Genomic DNA, 17,314 nt, shown 5'->3' with positions numbered 1-17,314 from the left:
AAGACATGAATAGACATTTCTCCAAGAAGATATATTAATGTCCAACAGGTATGTGAAAAGGTGCTCAATGTCACTAATCATCAGGGAAATGCAAATCAAAACCACAATGAGATATCAATTCATACCGGTCAGAGTGGTTATTATCAAAAAGGCAACAAATAACAAATGTTGGCAAGGATGTGAAGAAAAGAGAACCCTTGCACACTGTTGGTGGGAATGAAAATTGATGCAGCTGCTACAGAAAACAGTATAGAGGTTGCTCAAAAAAATTAAAAGTAGAACTACCATATGACCCAGAAATTCCACTTCTAGGTATTTATACAAAGAAAACAAAATTGCTAACTCAAATAGATACCTGCACCATCATGTTCACTGCAGCATTATTCACAATAGCCAATATATGGAAACAACCCAGGTGTCCATCAATAGATAAATGGATAAAGAAATTCTGGTATGTATTTATGTATGTATGTGTACACACACACACACACACACACACACACACACACACAATGGACTATTAGCCACAAAAAAGAATAAAATCTTGACATTTGCAACAACATGGATGCAACTTGAGGGCATTACGTTAGTGAAATAAGTCAGACAGAGAAAGACAAATACCAGACAAGCTCACTTATATGTGGAACCTAAAAACTACCAAATCAAAACAAAACAACAAATAATGAGCTCACTGAATCAGAGAACAGATTGGTGGTAGTTGCCAGAGGTGGGGTGAGGATGTATGTGAAACAGATGAAGGTGCTCAAAAGACACAAATTTGCAGTTATAAAATATATAAGTCATAGGGTGTAGTGCGTGCCATCCTAACTATAGTTAATAATACTGTATTGCATATTTGAAAGTTGCTAAGAGAGTAAATCTTAAAAGTTCTCATCATAAGAAAATTTTGTAACTATGTATGGTACAGATGATAACTGGACTTAATGGTGATCATTTCCCAGTATATACAATATATACAAATATCAAATCATTATGTCATACACCTGAAACTAATATAATGTTATATGTAAATTATACTCAATTTTTAAAAAAGACAGGGAAGAATCTTAAATGTATATTTCTAAGTCAAAGATGCCAGTTTGAAAGCCAACATAATGTATGATACTAACTATAAGACATTCTGGAAAAGCCAAAACTACAGAGCCAGTGAAAAGATCAGTAATTTCCACGGTTCAGAGAAAGTAAGGGAGAAATACATAAGTGGGGGACCCAAGGGACTTTTAGGGTAGTATAACTATTCTATATGATACTGTAATAGGATAGATAATATGCATTTATCAAACCCATAGAACTGTACAACACAAAGAGTAAACTCTAACAAAAACTATAGCATGTATTTCTTTTATAAGATTTTTGTTAATAAGAATGTATCAATATTGGTTCATCAATTTCAATAATGTACCACACTAGTGCAAGATGTTAATAATGGGGTCCACTGGGGGGGGCGGGGGTATATATACTTTCTGCTCAATTTTTCTGCTGTAAAAAATAGTCAATTCAATAAGGAAACAGTAGTCTTAAATGACACATTAGACCACTTGGACTTAATAGATATCTATAGGACATTCCATCTAAAAAAACCAGAATACATATTCTTTTCAAGTGCACATGGAACGTTCTCCAGGATAGATCATATGCTAGGCCACAGAACAAGTCTCAACAAATTTAAGACAGAAATTATATCAAGCATTTTTCCAACCATAATGGTATGAAACTAGAAATCAGCTACAGGAAAAAAAATGGGGAAAACACAAACACGTGGAGACTAAACAAGATGTTCCTAAAAAAACAATGGGTCAATGAAGAAATCAAAGAGAAAATCAGAAAATACCTTGAGGCAAATGAAAATGGAAACACAACTTTCCAAAAATCTATGGGATGCAGCAAAAGCAGTTAAAGGAGGCAAGTTTATAGTGATACAGGCCTACCTCAAGAAACAAGAAAACTCTCAAATAAAAACCTAAACTACCAACTAAAGGAATTAGAAAAAGAAGAACAAAGCCCAGAGTCAGTAGAAAACAGAAAATAATAAAGGCCAGAGTGGATTTAAATAAAACAGAAATTAAAAAGAAAAAACAAAAAACAGGAAAGACCAATGAAACCAAGTGCTGTTTTTTTAAAAAAGATAAACCAAATTGATAAACCAATAGTCCCACTTATCAAGAAAATAAGAGACAGGACCCAAATAAACAAAATAAGAAATGAAAGAGGACAAATAACAACTGATATCACAGAGATACAAAAAATCATAAGAGAATATTATGAACAGTCATATGCCAATAAATTGGACAACCTAGAAAAAATGGACAAACTTCCAGAAACATATAACCTTCCAAGAATGAATCAGGAAGAAAGAGACAATCTGAACAGACCAATCACTAGTAGTGAAACTGAATTTTTGATTTAAAAAAAAAAAAAAAAACTCCCAGCAAACAAAAGTCCAGGACCAGACAGCTTCATGGGAGAATTCTACCAAACATATAAAAAAGAGCTAACTACTTCTCAGACTACTCTAGGGAATCCCCTGGTGGTCCATCGAATGGGGCACGGGTTCAATTCCTGGTTGGAGAACTAAGATCCCACAAACCGTGTGGAGTGGCCAAAAAAGAGAAAAACAAAAAGAAAGACACAAACAAACTATTCTAAAAAAATTGAAGAGCAGGGAACACTTTCAAATTTATTCTACGAAGCCACCATTACCCTGATACCAAAGCCAGACAAAAACACTACAAAAAAAAAGAGAGAAAATTACAGGCCAATATCTCTGATGAATGTAGATGCAAAAATCCTCAACAAAATATTAGCAAACAGAGTTCAACAACATATAAAAAGGATCATACAGCATGATCAAGTGGGATTTATTCCAGGGATGAAAGATGGTTCAATATCCGCAAATCAATCAATGTGATACACCACATTAACAAAAGGATAAAATCACATGATCATCTCAATAGATGGAGAAAAAGCATTTGACAAAATTCAACAGCCATTCATGATAAAAAAAAAAGAAAAAACTCTCATCAAAGTTGGTATAGAGGGAACATATCTTAACATAATAAAGGCCATTTATGACAAACCCATAGCTAACACCATATTCAATGGTGAAAAGCTGAAAGCTTTTTTTCTAAAATCAGGAACAAGACAAAGGATGCCCACTCTCAATCACTTCTGTTTAACACAGTATTGGAAGTCCTAGCCAGAGCAATCATACAAGAATAAGAAATAAAAGGTATCCAAATTGGAAAGGAAGAAGTAAAACTGTCATTATTTGCAGATGACATGACACTACATATAGAAAAACCCTAAAGTCTTCTCTGAAAAACTATTAGAATAAGCAAATTCAGTAAAGTTGCAGTATACAAGGTTAATGCACAGAAATCTGTTGCTTTTCTATAAACTAATAATGAACCACCAGAAAGAGAAAGCAAGAAAATAATCTCGTTTAAAATTGCATCAAAAAGAATAAAATACCTAGGACTAACTTAACCAAGGAGGTGAAAGACTGAAAACCATAGAACACGGATGAAGGAAACTGAAGATGATACAAAGAAATGGAAAGATATCCCATGTTCGTGGATTAGAAGAAGTAATATTGTTAAAATCTGTACTACCCAAAGCAATCTACATATTTAATGCCATCCCTATCAAAATACCTATGACATTTTTCACAAAACTAGAACAAATAATCCTAAAACTAATATGGAACCACAAAAGACCCTGAGTTGCCAAGGCAATCTTGAAACAAAGAAAGCTGGGGTTAGCATGCTCCTTGACCTCAGACTATATTACAAAGCTACAGTCATCAAAATAGCACAGTACTGGCACAAAAAGACATATACAGATCAATGGAAAAAAACAGAGAGCCCAGAAATAAACCCATGCACTTATGGTCAATTAATCTATGACAAAGGAGGCAAGACTATACAATGGAGAAAAGACAGTCTCTTTAATAAGTGATGCTGGGATAACTGGACAGCTACATTTATTTTACAGAATAAAATTAGAACATTTTTTCATACCACCTACAAAAATAAACTTAAAATGGATTAAAGACCTAAATGTTAGACTGCAAACTATAAAACTCCAAGAAAACATAGAGAACATTCTTTGACACAAATCACAGCAATAGTTTTTTGGATCTCTCTTCTAAGCCAAAGGAAACAAAATCAAAAATATACAAATGGCATCTAATTAAACTTAAAAGCTTTTCTACAGCAAAGGAAACCATCAACAAAACAAAAAGACAACCTACAAAATGGGAGAAAACATTTGCAAATGATACGACCAGTAAGGGGTTAATATCCAAAATATATAAAGAGCTCAAACAATTCAATATCAAAAAAAAAAACATACAACCCAATTTAAAAATGGGCAGAACACATGAACATTTTTCCAAGGAAGACACACAGATGGCTAACAGGCACATGAAAAGATGCTCAACATCACTAATCCATCAGGAAAATGCAAAGCAAAACCGTAACGTGATATCATCACCTCACACCTGTCAGAATGGCTATCATCAAAAAGTCTATAAGTAACAATGTCAGCAAGGATTTGGAGAAAAGGGAGCCCTTGTACACTATTGGTGGGAATGTAAATTGGTGCAGCCACTATGGAAAACAGTATGGAGATTCCTCAAAAAATTAAGAATATAACTAACATATGATCCAGCTATCCCACTTCTGGTTATTTATCCAAAGAATATGAAAACAGTACTTGAAAAAGATATAGACACCTATGTTCATCATGGCATTATTTACAAGAGCCAAGATATGGAAACAACCTAAGCGTCCATCAACAGATGAATGGATAAAGAATATGTAGTGCGCGCACGTGCGCGCGCACACACACACACACACACACAAAATGGAATATTACTCAGCCATTAAAATGAATGAAATTCTGCCATTTACAACAACATGGATGGACCTAGAGAGTATTATGTTTAGTGAAAAGAGTCAGACACAGAAAGACAAAACTCTATGTTATCACTCATATGTGGAATCTAAAAAATGAAACGAATTAATATGACAAAACAGAAACAGACTCACAGATATAGAGAACAAACTAGTGGTTACCACTGGGGAGAGGGAGGAGGGGAGGGGCAAGACAGGAGTAGAGGATTAAGAAGTACAAATTACAATGCATAAAATAAATAAGCTGTAAGGATGTATTATACAGTACAGGGAAATACAGCCATTATTTATAATAACTTTAAATGGAATATAGGGAATTCCCTGGTGGACCAGTGGTTGTTAGGACTCTGTGCTTTCACTGCCAAGGGCATGGGTTTGATCCCTGGTCAGGGAACTAAGATCCTACAAGCCATGCAGTGCAGCCAAAAAAGCCACAGTATAATCTGTAAAAATATTGAATCACTATGTTGTATATCTGAAACTAACATAATACTGTAAATCAACTGTACTTTAACTTTAAAAAAAGACTATTAATTTCTTAAAGTAGGTACATCCAGGGAGCTGGACTAGGGACTAGGGATATGTAAAAGTAGGTAGAAGACTGCCATCTTTCAAGATATAAATATTACTTTGTTTAAAATAAAAGTAGTACCAGGCCTCTTCATCCCATCTAAAAATGTGTGTTTTATTTTCAATGTCAACAGTTATTTTTAACATGATATTTTAATTCTTTAAAGTATTTTTCACTTAAACTAAAAATACACTATAATGACATAAATATCAAAATATTATTAAATATATAGTTCTTTTATATACCTTTATAGACAAAATTACTCCTGACTACTGTGGAACAGTAATTCAAATTAAAAGCACAGAGTAAAATACTGACTGTAGTTTGCCATTTTATATATAAACATATATAATATTATATAAATTATATAAACCTATAAAATCTTTGTTATATAAATATAAATTTATATAAAATATAACATTTTATAATTACATTTATAAATGTTCATTATATATTAAATACCTATAATCCCCAGTGTGTAGAGGAAGATGGCTTTCTAGAACTATATTAAAAATTAATCTAGATCAGTTTTCAATATGTCATTTTGACAATATACATGTCATCAAGCTATCTGTTTTAAACTAATGTGATGAAGATCATGTGTGCCTAAAAGGATTAGTACTATTGGAAATGAATCAAAAGGGAAAGAGTAACTGCAAAATAAAACCCCCAGTGTAGCCCACTTAAGTGGTACTGTGATAAATAGCATCGCAGTCGAACTGAGATGACTTCCAGAAAACATACTTTCAGCACAGCACATTTCAAAATGTTTAATGGCATATTCTTCCCACAAACTGACCTTGGTTAATCAAGTATGTTTAACAATAACTTTACAGAGATAAATCAGTGCTAGCACAAACCTTTCCATTTCCTTTTCTTCCTTATTTAAACAGACGTTCAGAGCTGCAAGGAAACAGAGATAAAGTCTATGCAATCCCCTCCTTCTACAGCAGAGGAAACAGAAGCCCAGAGCTGTTTCATACCCATTTCAGTGCTCTTTTCATACTACCTGTCCTACAGTTCTCTTCTCTGTTCTGTCTATTCAAATCACCATCTATTCAAACACAGTAAAAAAACTCATCTATTTTGAATTCTACTTTTAAAGTCAGTTAATGTGGAAAAATAGTAAGTAAACTGGAGTGGTATATATTACTGTCACTAAATCGCTCCTCATTCCAGGACTTGGCACCCATATTGTTCTTTTCCTAATTTGTAGTTCAAGACCTGATAGGTGAAGTAAAGCCTAAAATCCTGCTACCTTTGCTAGATTCCCCCATCAACTGATAGCACCAATCACTCAGCATTTTGTCTTCCTTTCGAATTCCCAATCCTTTACCACTGTCCAAAACTAATGTTCACCCAAAGACCATGACTTATAGTTCTAGTAAGCAATCCAAATACAGATAAATTTTGTTGCTATGTCCAGTGTAGTAAAAGAGCAAAGGGCTTTGGAGTCAGATAAATTTGTGTTAAAATCCATGCACTCTCATTTATAAGCTCTGAGAATTTAGGCAAGTTACCTAACCTTTCTGAGGCACATTTTTCTCCCCTGTAACTGTATCTCAGAGAATTGTGTTGTTAGACCAGATAAGCCTAGCATAAAGTGGAAGTGTTAAGAAAAATGTTACTCTCATCTTTCACACCATCCTAAACAAAGTTTCTATGTTGTATCAGTTCAAGTACTTTTACTTTAAAGGCTATTCTTATGTCTACTTCAGTAGATAGAAGAGAGTCATTAACCAGCTAGCATCTCGTTAAGTAACAACCTGCCACATAAGTGACAGTAATGGATAAAGTGTGATAAAGCCTTGTGAATGACCAATAAAAGATAAAAAAAACTTTTTTTTCCTTTAAAAATTCTTCTCCACTTTCAAAAAACTCTTTCCTGTACTCTTAAACTCAAAAGCTTTTCTTAGGCCTTTGGAGTCAAATAATCAAATAAAAAGAGGTCAAAATATTCAGGGCAAATGGAACTTGACAGAGGATGAACACCCATATCCTGCTAGATTCAGTGATTTCTATAGGAAATTATTATGGATATATAATAACAGTGATCATCTGAACTTAGAGGGCACCTTTCTGGAAAGGAGTTCCCTGTACCTTTCTCTTTTCCTCTGGTCGCGCCACACGGCTTGCGGGATCTTAGTTCCCTGAACAGGAATTAAACCTGGGGCCACGGCAGTGAAAGGGCCGAGTGCTAACCACTGGATCACCAGGGAACTCCCCTCTGTACTCTCTCTATTCTGTAATTTATCACCTATCATACAGCCGAAGTAGAGATTATGCTGCTATATGGAACAATTATCTAAATTAATAATGTGTGAAGTCATAAAATAAAACTCACATTTGCTGAGCATTTTAGAGTATGACATAGTTTTCCAATTAACAATGAAGACAAGAATAGAATCCAGATGTCCTGATGTCCATTACAATATAGAAATAAACTGCAGTATTTTAACACTTTCATAAATTCAACATAATTATTTTATATTCTTCTTAATGACATTATACCAAGATAAATGAATGTTGTAACAAGTATAATATCTACTACTCATCAAGACCTGGATATAGGCCCTATGCTTTGCTAAATAATTTCCCACAATTTTCTATTAACTCCTTCTATATTCAAGTGCATTTTTATCATGGCCCATTCTCCTGTAAGATGATTTCCCTTTCCCTACTGCTAATTCTCCACCTGTGCTCTGCTGTGATCCCATTTTCCTCACATACTTTAGAACTTTGATCCATAAATTATATCCACTTTCTTATATCTCCTCCTCCAAACAGTCACTTTTTTTTTTTTTTTTGGCTGCACCACATGACATGCAGGATCTTAGTTCCCTGACCAGGGATGGAACCCGCGTCCCCTGCAGTGGAAGTGCAGAGTCTTAACCACTGGACCGCCAGGGAAGTCCCAAATAGTCATTTTTTGTATCATGATTTTCCTGACTCCTCCTGCCATTCTGGGAAATATTAAGCTCTCATTTCTCAACATTCCTAAAGCATTGTGTTCATACTGCTATTATGAATGAGGAGAGATGCTAGGAAAAGCAGTATGTCTGAAGGAAAGAGTCCTAGCTTTAAAGGTGGCTCTAGTACTTTCAAGCTGTGTGACCTTGGGCATATTCCTTGACCTCTCTGAGCCTCTAATTCTTGATCTGTCAAATAGTAAAAAATTAACCACCCATTCTACAAGACAGTAATGGGTATTAAATGAGAATGAATATAAAGCACACATAACTGGCTCTTAATACACTGTATTATAAATTGTTGTGGGATGGTCTGTTTGTCTACTCAGATCAGTAGTTCACAATGATTTTTTTAGCATTTCTGAAAAACTACAGGAAATCCAGATACCCCTCTCCCCACACACTGAAATCAGTGCCTCTGATTATAAACTCTATGAGGTCATACATTCCAATTTATGTATACTTGAATCTCCAGTACCTAGCCCAGAACCTTTCATATATTAGATGCTTAATATATGCTTGTTACAGTAAAGAGAATTTATTAGCTATAGATATTAAATAAAGAAATTGTTGGAAATAACTGGATAGTAGATATATTAGAATGGAACAAACTAAATTTCTTTTTTCAACAGTAAACATTATTTTACAAAATCACATTACTTGGGGTATTTTTCTAGCTAAATTCCAAGTATAATTTGATTAATTTACTATCTAGAAAAACTATACCTAAGTTTATAAGCCCCTTTCTTCTGAGGAGCTCAAGGATTTTTACAGACATTACCTCAACAATCCTTAGAACATCCCTGAGGAAAATGGGGATGCAAAAAGAAAAAAAGATGGAATATGAATCCATAATCCATATGAAGCCATAAATTTATAAATTCTGCAAATTCCACTCAGCAAAAATTCCATGTAATTTTTCAGCTTATGCAATGGGGCATTTTGCCCCATTTTCTTTCTGAATCCACCTAAGTTACCTATTTAGTCATTACATCTGTATATGCTGGTCTGGAACAAAAGCATTTTTATTATTTACTTAAGCAAAATTTTGGGACTTCCCTGGTGGTCCAGTGATTAAGAATCCGCCTTCCAATGCAGAGGATGCGGGTTCAATCCCTGGTCGGGGAACTAAGATCCCACATGCCGTGGGGCAACTAAGCCCGCGCGCCACAACTAGAGAGCCCACACCACAGCTACTGAGCCTGCACACTCTGGAGCCCATGCACCACAATGAGAGAGCCCGCACACCACATCTAGAGAGCCTGTGCACTCTGGAGCCCATGTGCTGCAACTACTGAGCCCGCATGCTCTGGAGCCCACGTGCCACAACGAGAGAGAAGCCCGCATGCCGCAACAAAGAGCCCACCGCCACAACGAAAGATCCCATGTGCCGCAACTAAGACCCGACACAGCCTAAATAAATAAATAGGAAGGAAATTTTAAAAAAACAAGCAAAAATTTCAGAAAGTGTTATACACAGTAAGCAAAACATAGAACCACAAAAAAATGATGACTCTAATCCCCTAACAGAAAACTGACTGTTCAGGCTACTGACCATAGGTTTACTTCAGACTGTGAAATATTTAGGAATTAGACACATTATTTTCTCCAAATTTTAATAATCAGAGACTAGCAGCCCAGTTTCAGCTTTAACTACTTTCTGCTCCCCATCATTTGGTTCTTTTGTTCTAGGACCCTATAGTAGCCCTTTTTGAATGCCCACCCAGGAACCATTCTCCACCTTTCCCTTATTAAGAGAATCCCACTTTTGTTGAGGCAACACTGGGCTCAGCCCCAGGGGATGAATCATGATTGATCTTAGCCAATCCTGGCAATCCTGTTCCCTGTTGTCAGTCATTGGTCTAAATTGGACCTGTGGTCTAGAACTGGCCAATAAATTGAAAGAAGTTGCTGGGGATTCTTTCTTCCCTGATGAGAGGGCAGTAAGAGGAATAGGCTCTTTTGCCACCAACCAGTTTCTCTGCACTTGGGAAGTAGTCAGGTTGGACTTGATGCTTAAAACTGTGCCACTATCTTGAGACCACGAGGCAAAGGCCAAGAGAACTTCAGTGATCCTGACTCTATACCCAGACATAACAGAGTCTCTATTTTCAGGCCTCTTGTTATATGAAATAAATGTTACTTTTGTCTAAGTAACTGAGGGCCAGATATTCTGTTCCTTGAATTTGAAGGCAACCGAATTAATACAGACAGACCAATAAATCAGGCAAGAAGGGAAGTAGAGGTTAATTACTGAGCACTTACTATTACATGTAATTTCATTTAATCTTCACAACAGCCCGATGAAAATTATCTTTTGATTCGTTTTTTTATGAAACAATAAAGCTTAATAAAGTTATATAGTTAAAAGTAACAAAGCTGAAGTTCAAATCCAGAACTGACACCAAACTTTACATTCTTTTTAAAAATACAAAATCCCATTTCCTCCTTCTTTACAGTTCTTGTTTAAAAAACAGACTAGTATATTGATGTGGTACTAGCTAACAGAATTTAGGGAGAGCTAAGGAATATCACCTATTCTTATAACCTTGTCACAAGGATCTATAGCCTTCAACTCTTTTTTTGTATCAAAGTTATATGGGGGGAGGGGGGGAAAGACAAAAATATATGTATATGTGTACCAAAAGCTCCAGAATGTCTAGTACAATGGCAAAATCCTATAGCAAAAACTGGGATGGATTCTAAGTATAATATTCAATTACTCAAGAATTAAATATTATAAAGTCAATCACAAACATTTCTTAAATCAAAAGAATAACTTCCTTATTTCAAGCTATTCCATTAACCAAGTATCAATACAGAAACCAAAGTTACCACTTCCTCAGTTCTCATCTATTCATGAAAACTGATTCAGCTTAAATCTTCACAACAAAAAAAAATTATATAAACACTAAGAATCAGCGAGGTCATTTTTCATTTGGAAATTTACTAGAATTGCATGTTCAAAAACTATTTATGATGTCATCTCGAGAAATATGTCCACCTTATATTACCTTTATTAATTTCTAATTGAGCATTACAAAATGCACATGCCAGATTCCTGAGCTGATAAACACAACTTACCTTCCCACATGCTCTGCAATGATGCCTCCTTTTGGTGAATGTAAACCTGGCTTCACATTTCATGCAATTTGGAGCCTGAGAATCTGGTACCCACACTGGAGCCACTTCACCCAGAGTGGTAAATGGCTTTCTAGCAGAAATTCCAAACTGACCAGCTCTGAGATCATTATCTGGGCTTTCTGGAGGTAATGCAACGCACTGTCTACTGGATATCCCAGACTCATAGCTTTCTAAATGTTCCCCATTTGTATCAGCAATAGAGATATTTCCCAAAGAGGCATTGCATACATTGGTTGCTGAGTTTTCCCCTGATTTTGCTTTCCCAAGAACATCATTTTTGTTTTTAATATTATTTCCATTGTTTGCAGGAAGGTCATTTTGTAAATGGTCTGATAATGGCTTTGGAATTTGAAGTTTAAGATTAGAAGGTTGCTTGGGTCTTGCACCACCAAAAGGAACACTGATAGATTGCAGGTTTGCTACTATCTTGGGTGAAGATTGCCCAAGCACTGATGGAACTTGGCTACAGAAATTGTGTAAGTAATTTTTCTTCATTAGGTCACCAGTGCTGTTTAAAAGTAGTCCACTCCCTTCTGTGGCTTCATTTCCTCTCTGTTCATAAATACTTGAGTAGCATTCTGACTTGCTCTCCTCTATTTCCTTTTCTTCTGTTACTGAATCTTCTTTGGAAGGTAAAGTCTTTGGAACAAAACAAACAACTGGGCTCTGCATTCCATAGGAATCACAACAATTAGATAGTGAATTTGCTGCTGGTGTATCCATAACAGTGGAGAAATCGCATCCTTCACTTTCATTCACGCAAGTTTGTTTTAAATCTAGACCTGCTTTTGCCATTCTATCACACTCTCCTCCACTATCATCATAAGTATCTTCAGGCTGATTCATGTGCAGAAACTTCTCATTTTCTTTATTTACTTGGCTGTCATTCATCTTGTTTGGTTTAGTCAATTTCCAATTAGTCATCTCCTGAGATTCAGAGAAATGCTCGGTCATATTAAGAAGTTCTGTAGTGCCAAGAATTTCTTCATGTTTACAACCTTCATTTTCATCAGCTCTAACTTCACCGGGCACAAGGCAATCTGAAAACTGTTCACAGTTATCATCCCTGCCAGACCCATTAGGCATGTCAGCTTTAAGAAGCAAAAGTAAACCAGACTGGATGGATTCTTCAGTTGTTCTTTCCTCTGCTGGCTCTTTTTTCATCAAAATCCCCTCACTCAAGTGGGAAAAGGAGTTTGGACTCCCTAGATCTGTCCTAGGAGAGCTGGTTTTGCCAGTGAGAACCTCATCGGGTGTAGAGTCCTCTTGCTTTACAGCAGGACCTTCAGCTGTTCCCTGGGATGAGATTACTGAATCTGGTGTTAAATTTGTAATCACAGACATGGTGGGGTCTCTATCTATATTTTCATCATCCTGTAACTGTGAAGGGGAACAGACACTGGCTAGATTATCAGATGAAGTAGTACATACGTATTTAGCAGAATCCCCCTCTGCATTTGGTCTACTCAATGGATCCATCTGTTTCTCTGAGTTCATATCTTTTTCAGTGGACCCATTTACACTTAAACTAAATTGATCAGTTTGTCTGTTTTCGTTATCCAGTGAACAGCTAAAAGCATCCATGAGGGATTGACTATTATAATTATTACAATCCTGCAAATCGCTTTGTAATGTCCTTTTGTCACAGTTATGCATGACGGCTACAACAAAAACACTCTTCTCATCTGGCAGACAAGCTAGGTTTCCACATTTCTTCTCTCCCACTTCGACAGTACTGCATTGATCATCTTGATTACAGTTCCTCTTAATTAACTGGTCTTCTGCAACCGCATTTTCATCAATCCACATTGTGTTGATCTCTGGATTCAGACTACAGTCCTGTCCATTAGCACAATGGTCCTCTCCCTCTGTGTTAAGAGGAGCTGAATGAGCCAGGGAGAAGACTTTCAGTTGTGGCTGTGACTCAGAAACTGTAGGTTCATTCACACTGGCCAATGCAGGGCTAAATGACAGTCGGGGAGAAGGGGGATCTAGAATCTTATTCCACCTTGTATCCAATAAAATAGGAGAAACGGTTTCATCTGAAAAAATAAATAATTATAATAAGTTTGCTGGTAACACTGATAAGGCTAGGACTAAGTTAATCAACTACATTTGCAAATATGCCCTGAAATTAAAATATTCCTAGGATATGTGAAAACAGAATATTCCTAGGGTATGAAGTTTCTAATTTTTAGCTAAGGATAAGAAAATACATTTAAGACTGTTCCCTGTATTATATATCACCAAATGGTAATATCTCAGAACATTCCAAACAACAAAAGAATTCTACCTCAATCTAGTTGACATAATTAAAGTGGCCCACAGGCTGTACTTTGGGGCTGGGGAGGGGAGGGCAATAATGGGGAAGGCCTTGGACTGGCCCAGCACAACATGGGGTAGGGGCTAATCTAAGGTAGAAAAAAAATCAGAACAGTGATGAGGATACAGTAATTGAGCGGGAAGGAAAACAAAGGAATTTTCTGTGGAGACGGCATGCTCTATAATCTACATCATGACTGAGATGTGGTTACATGGATATATCTGTTGGTCAAAACTGTACAGTTAAGATCTACACATTTTAATGTATAAATTTTATCTTCAAAAAATTGTAAAAAAATAACAATGAAGCAGGGAGTGAGGAGCAAATGAAGATATATAAATGAAAAATGGCAGCATGTCAAGCACTGCTGAAGTTGGGTAATGGGTACACTAGAGTTTATTACACTATTCTATTTACTTTGTATATATTTGAAATTTGCCCACAATAATAAGTTAAAAAGTTTGTTACAGCATGTGAAATTCTGCTTATAACCATGTCACAATACATTATTATTTAGGTTCATATTTACACTATTATCTGAGGAAATTTGGCAGAAAGTATCATTTGTCATACTAAAACAACCTTCTTATATTCTATCAATAAGCATAATCTCATTTAATGTTTCTGTTTATTTTTTAATAGATCATAACTATGATGGCATTTTCCCAAGTTACTGTGCTATGTGTGTGTCTAATTAGAGAAATAAGAAATTATGCACTTATTGCTTTTCCTGCTTTTTCCTATAGTAAAATCTGATAATCACAGCCCTGAAATTATACAGAAATGCTTTCCTCTCGTAAATCTTTAAAGCTCCTTTAGCGCCTTGTTCATATCTCTATTAAAGCATTTATTACACTGCATTGCAATGGTTTATTTACCTGACTTTTTCAGGCAGAAACCACTTCTTTCCATCAATGTAAATCCTTGCTTTGCACAGCACCTGATATGTAGTAGGTAGCATATTCATGTAGCATATATTTATTGTAGCACCATAAATATATGCTATGTGAGTATCTACCACTGTAAAAGCATTGGGCGGAATATGAGATTAAATGATAGCTCCAAGAAGTATATAATCTAGTTGGAAAAATAAGAAATAGATACAATACACATGAATCGCTAACTAGCAGTACAGAATAGCATAAGTATTCAAAAACTATTACGTAGTAGTAGAAAATAAATTAAGAGGACAAAGGTATTTTACAGGCTGAAGCAGCAAGCTTGAATTCATGGAAGCAGGAGGAAATGGGCTGGGCTTCAAAGACAATTTTACAAAAAGTTTGGAAAACAGGGCATTCGTAAGAGGGGAACAAGTAAAAGTACAGCCCCAAACACAACAATCTGAGAGAGCAATTAAGTAAATCAGTTTGGGTTGAAAAAAGAATTAGTGTAAGAAAGTAGTGAAAAGAAGCTAGAAAGGTCAGATTGTAAAGGCCATAAAAAATCAGATTGCGTGGAGAATGGGCTTAATATGCTCTGAGTGTTAAATGTTAAATCCTGAGTTTACCAAATTTGGGCTAGCAGAGACTTGAGATCTGGTAACATGTATTTCCTTTAAAAAAAGAAATCGTATTTCCAAGCTGGTTCACGGAAATAAAAAAGAAACACTGCCTCTTATAAGAATATTTAATAATATTCAAACAGAAATGATCATGTATTAAAAATTTCATTATTCAACCAACTGGGTATAATGTTAATTATCTAATGTCATCACAGTTTGTGTGTGGTACATTTTTCATTTAAAGGAGGAAATTAACATGAAATGAGAAAACACTTTTAAAAAAATATATTTGGAAAGGTACCAGGCTAGAGGTGGTAGTTTTAATGCCAACTGGTACTGAGATGTTTAAAAAATAGTTGAAAACAAATGAAGAGCATAGTTACAAACAAGCTGGCTTCTGAAATTATTCTCCTTCTAAAGGAGTTATTTTGGTAAGCAAATGCTATATTTCAAACTAAAATGACAATTTTTACTGACTCAACAAAAACGTATTGCAAATCAACTATATAAAAAATACCCTACTAGAATCTACAGAAGTCACAAAGTGACTGATGTAAAGAACTAATAATTTTATTAATGAGAGTCAATGGTATTCTAGAAGAATAGTATTCACAGGATTAGGTGTAGCATTTGTGTAGATGACAAATAACTGTGATAGGGCCACACCAAAGAAGGGATTGAGAAAATACTTGTATAAATGACTGAAACTAAGAGGACAATACACCTTCCACCTTGGTATGTATAAAGCCCACCTAGATCCCATAAAATCCAAAAAGATTCAGTTTCACATTTACATGAATCAGGAGTTAGGCTAGGGTTACGGGTTAGCTTTGGGTCATCAATGGTAAAATGTAAGAGCAGGCCATTCCAGGTATCTTTCTTCTCCCTTTTTACCCCCATGAGCACATATCTTTTTAATGCTTGCTCTAGCATAGGCCCAAAACAACAAAATCAAAACTAATCTCTCTTCCCATCTGCTATCAAAGAACAACCTGAATCACCGGATATAGTAAAGGTTTGGAGACTACTACTAATATCATGGGCTTTAGATGGAAATATATCACTTTGTAAACTTGTTACATGCCATTTTCTGTTAGAAACCAAGAACACCAGGGAAGGAGGATAAGGTGAAAGACAGATATTTAATTATGGCTTACCCATTCTAGTCATACTGAAAGTTGAATTTAAGGAAAATTCCCTAAATGAAGTGAATCTTTAGCAGACATTTTTAGACTGGGCCTTGAGAATATATAATTTAATTAACCATTTGGTAGATACTTAAAAATGTAAATCTTTTAAAATTAGGTTTAAAATGGATCTTGCTTTATTGGTCAATCAATATGAAAGAAGCTATTTTTCTTAACTTGGGAAATACAACCACACATTCTAAAGCTTTTCCTGACCATAAATTGGATTCTAATCCTGCACTTATGAACAAACTAACTTGGGGAAGATGCTTAACCTTTCTGTGTCTCTATCTTCATCTGTAAAATGTAGGTAAGATTTACTTTCATGGGATTATTTTAAAGATTAAATGATATAATCCATGTGAATGATTTAGCATAGTATCTGGTACATAGTTAGTGCTAACATAAATGTTAGTTCTTCCTCTGAATATTAATATATAATACTATCATTATTGAGGCACTGGACCTTCCTTTCTTTTTTTTAAGTACTGCATCCTCTTATAATCCCACATTTTCTATATCATAAATACATTCAAACAGAGTCACCAAGTAAATTCTCACCTTCGTTTTGTTCAAATTCATCTAACACCTTGTCCAGGTTGTAAGCTTCTGCTTGGAAGTAATTCTCCATCGGTGAGAAAACACCACTCAAGAGACTTGTTTAAATCTAGAAAATAGATCA

The 17,314-nt window shown here is 35.3% G+C and overlaps 1 protein-coding gene across 2 annotated transcripts in view; it reads right to left on the bottom strand.

The window, feature by feature from the left end:
• ZFYVE9 (zinc finger FYVE-type containing 9) overlaps positions 1-17,314 on the bottom strand; it is a 186,317-nt gene that overhangs the window by 106,662 nt on the left and 62,341 nt on the right. For both annotated transcript variants that reach the window (XM_068539868.1, XM_068539869.1), the window contains exons 3-4: positions 17,194-17,299; positions 11,562-13,663 (exon numbers count right to left, since the gene is read on the bottom strand). In XM_068539868.1, the coding sequence (XP_068395969.1) occupies positions 11,562-13,663; positions 17,194-17,263 (2,172 nt within the window). In that variant the 5' untranslated portion in view covers positions 17,264-17,299. The remainder of the gene's footprint in view (positions 1-11,561; positions 13,664-17,193; positions 17,300-17,314) is intronic.

The sequence above is a fragment of the Eschrichtius robustus genome, chromosome 3 (genome assembly GCF_028021215.1).
Source record: "Eschrichtius robustus isolate mEscRob2 chromosome 3, mEscRob2.pri, whole genome shotgun sequence".
Lineage (NCBI taxonomy): Eukaryota > Metazoa > Chordata > Mammalia > Artiodactyla > Eschrichtiidae > Eschrichtius > Eschrichtius robustus.
The sequence above is the reverse complement of the archived record's forward strand: the minus strand, read 5'-3'. Positions and strand labels throughout refer to the sequence as shown.